The 3,027-nt window shown below is 40.8% G+C and overlaps 1 protein-coding gene across 1 annotated transcript; it reads left to right on the forward strand.

Moving 5' to 3' along the window:
• The first annotated feature begins 1,688 nt into the window (after positions 1-1,688).
• Positions 1,689-2,582, forward strand: LOC137636454 (protein FAM200C-like). Its single transcript, XM_068368878.1, has one exon. It carries the CDS (start codon positions 1,689-1,691, stop codon positions 2,580-2,582), a length of 894 nt encoding a protein of 297 aa, XP_068224979.1.
• The last annotated feature ends 445 nt before the right edge of the window (positions 2,583-3,027 follow it).

Raw genomic sequence — 3,027 nt, forward strand, 5'->3', positions numbered from 1 at the left:
TTTTCCGCTGTTGAACTTTGTTGCAAATACATAAAATATACTTTAGCTTGAGGACTTAAAATGGGGTTGTGGTAACCTATTGGAAACGTCCCTGCCTGGCTATTTACTGGACGGGAAATCAAGTCCCGCTCAAGATTGAAAGTTTCTTGTAGTGTCTGCAACCTGACCATCATTGTGCGCTAAGGATGGGTGTTTGGGCGAGCCTGTAGGTCTACCTGCCAAGTGTCAAGTCATCAGCAGCGATTGCCTGGCTCTCCCTGTTCCTAGCTTAGGTGGAGAGGGGCCTTGGGTGCCGATCTTATGTGTATATGTTGAGTCTCTAGGGCAGTGGTTCTTAACCTGGGGTACCTGTACCCCCAAGGGGTACGAAATCTTAAGCCTGGGGGTACGAGACATGATAGCTACTGTATATTTACCATGAGAAAGCAAAACATGCATTTTCCAAATATTTCTCTTACTATAATTGTCTAAATTATTTTTTTTTTTCAAGTTAGTGCTGTTAACAATTTTCTTATGTTTTCTATTGTTTCATATACGTTTTTTTTATGTCTCGTACGGGTCGTGTTCGCGTTGTTCCTGACTCTGAAACATGCTGCATGTGCACTGTGCTGTGTGTAGTTGAGTCAATATGAACAGTGTAAATTGGGTCTGCATTTTGTTTGTGTTCGAGTTGTTGATAGTATTGAGGTGAATTACTGGTGAGTGTGTCATTTTTTATTTGTGAAATGTAATTTTTGGATTATCATTTTATGTCACAGTATGTTTTTTAGTGTGGTATAACTCTAATATTGTCAAGAATAGATGTATAATTGATAAAAGATATATAATTTTGAAGGTACTGTTATGTGTATGAGGAGGAATATAGTGGACTTAGGGATGGTTTGACCAGGGTGAGGGGTCGGGGATGAGTTGGTCAAAAAATGGTCTGACTTGGTCAAAAACTGGTATGTGTTGGTCAAAGCATGGCTTGAGTTGGTCAAAATATGGCTTGAACTGGTAGAAAAATTCCTTTGGTAAATAAATGACCTGGATTGGTCAAACAATGGCCTGAGTTGATCAAAACAATCCCTCGAGTTGGTAAAAAAAAAGTCCTGAGAAGGTCAAACTGTCCAGAGTTGGTAAAAAAATGGTCTTAGTTGGTAAAAAGAAATGGCCTTACCCTCCCACAATAACATACACTTCGAGCCATCCCTGGGTGAACTGTATATTGTGTTGGCGGTGATACGTTATTTTATATCAATTGTAACATGTTGTAACGGTTATAACATCCAGGCCTGCATCTTTCCAGGCAATATCAGAGTGATCAAGATCTAGTAACTATGTCTAAGAAACGCAAGTGGAACGACGACTACATTCGTTATGGTTTTACCTGTATGACTGAGGCAGATGGAACTCAATGACCACAGTGCATCCTCTGCAGCACAGTCTTTGCAAATGCAAATCTCCAACTATCAAGACTCAATGAACACTTCAACAATCAGCATGGAGGCACAGATGCTGGACATGACTTAAACAGCTTGAAGATCAAGCGGGAACGATTTGATCGTAGTGGTACCCTGTCAAAGCTAGGTTTTGTGCCAGTTGAGAAACCTTAGTTGCAAGCATCTTATGAAGTTGCCCTTCTGTGTGCAAAGAAGAAAAAAGCTCACACTATTACAGAGGAGCTTGTTAAACCTTGTGCATTAGAAATGGCAAAAATAGTGTTAGGGACAGAAGCTGAAAAGAAGCTTAAACAGATACCTCTGTCAAATGACATTATTCATTCAAGGATTCATGATATGAGTCAAGATGTCTTGCAGCAGGTGATAACAGACCTGAAAGCTAGTCCTGTCAGAGTGAGTGTTCAGCTGGACGAGTCAACTGACGTTAGTTTTTGCAACCAGTTGATGGGATTTGTTCTGTATGTGAAGGAGAAAGAAGTGGTGGAAGAATTCTTATTTTGTAAACCTCTGAAAACCACTGCAAAAGCAACTGATGTGTTCAGTCTTGTTAAAGAGTTCTTCTTGGAACATGAAATGACTCTCAGGATGTGTGGTTCAATTTGCACTGATGGAGCCCCTGTCATGCTTGGAAATAAACCAGGCTTTGCTACCCTAGTGAAAAAAGAGGTTCCCCATGTAACTGTCCCTCACTGTGTATTGCATCGTCATGCACTTGCTACAAAGACGCTGCCAGAAAAATGGAAGACTGTTTTATCAGTTGTTGTGCGTGCTGTAAATTTCATCAGAGGACGGGCAGTGAATCGCCGTCTTTTTGCATCTTTTTGTGAAGAAATTGGAGCTGAGCACCGTGTTCTTCTTTACCACACAGAAGTGAGGTGGCTTTCCCGTGGCAGGGTACTTACACGTGTATTTGAACTTCCTGAAGAAATTATGCAATTTCTTAGAAATCAAGGCAGTGAAATTGCTGACTATTTTGAAAACAGGGAGTTCATTTTGTCTCTGGTATATCTGGCAGATGTATTCATGCACCTCAATGAACTGAATGTCTCTATGCAAGGAACAGCGATGAATATGATAACTGCCAGAAAAAAAGTTATCTGCCCTCACCAAGAAACTTCCAATGTAGATAAAGCGCATTGAAAGTGGAAATTTTGCAAACTTCCCTTCTCTTGATGAGGCTGCTAGTGCTGAAGAAGAGCTGCCCATCCTGAGTGAAGTAAAAGAACATTTGTAAGAACTGATTCAGTCCTTTCCATGGTATTTTCACCTTGAAGAAGGTTCTGTGGCACAAAGATGGATACGGGATCCATTTCTTTTCAACCTTGATTCCATGGATGATAATGATATCATGAAAGATGATCTTGTGGAGTTGCAGACCAATGACAGAATCCAAATGGAGTTTGAAAAATGCATCTGGATATGTTTAGGTGTGCACAACTCCAAGCATTCCCACAGTTAGCAAGGAGAGCTTTGGAGGTCCTCGTGCCATTTGCAACTACATACTTATATGAGGCAGGTTTTTCAACGCTCCTACACATCAAAACAAAAGCCAGAAACCGTTTGGATGCAAGTGATGACATGCGTC

Source organism: Palaemon carinicauda, unplaced genomic scaffold (genome assembly GCF_036898095.1).
Source record: "Palaemon carinicauda isolate YSFRI2023 unplaced genomic scaffold, ASM3689809v2 scaffold3005, whole genome shotgun sequence".
NCBI lineage: Eukaryota > Metazoa > Arthropoda > Malacostraca > Decapoda > Palaemonidae > Palaemon > Palaemon carinicauda.

What these genes read in the sequence shown, in the direction of transcription:
- LOC137636454 (XM_068368878.1), top strand. Translation starts at nt 1,689, where the DNA reads ATGGCAAAAATAGTGTTAGGGACAGAAGCTGAAAAGAAGCTTAAACAG.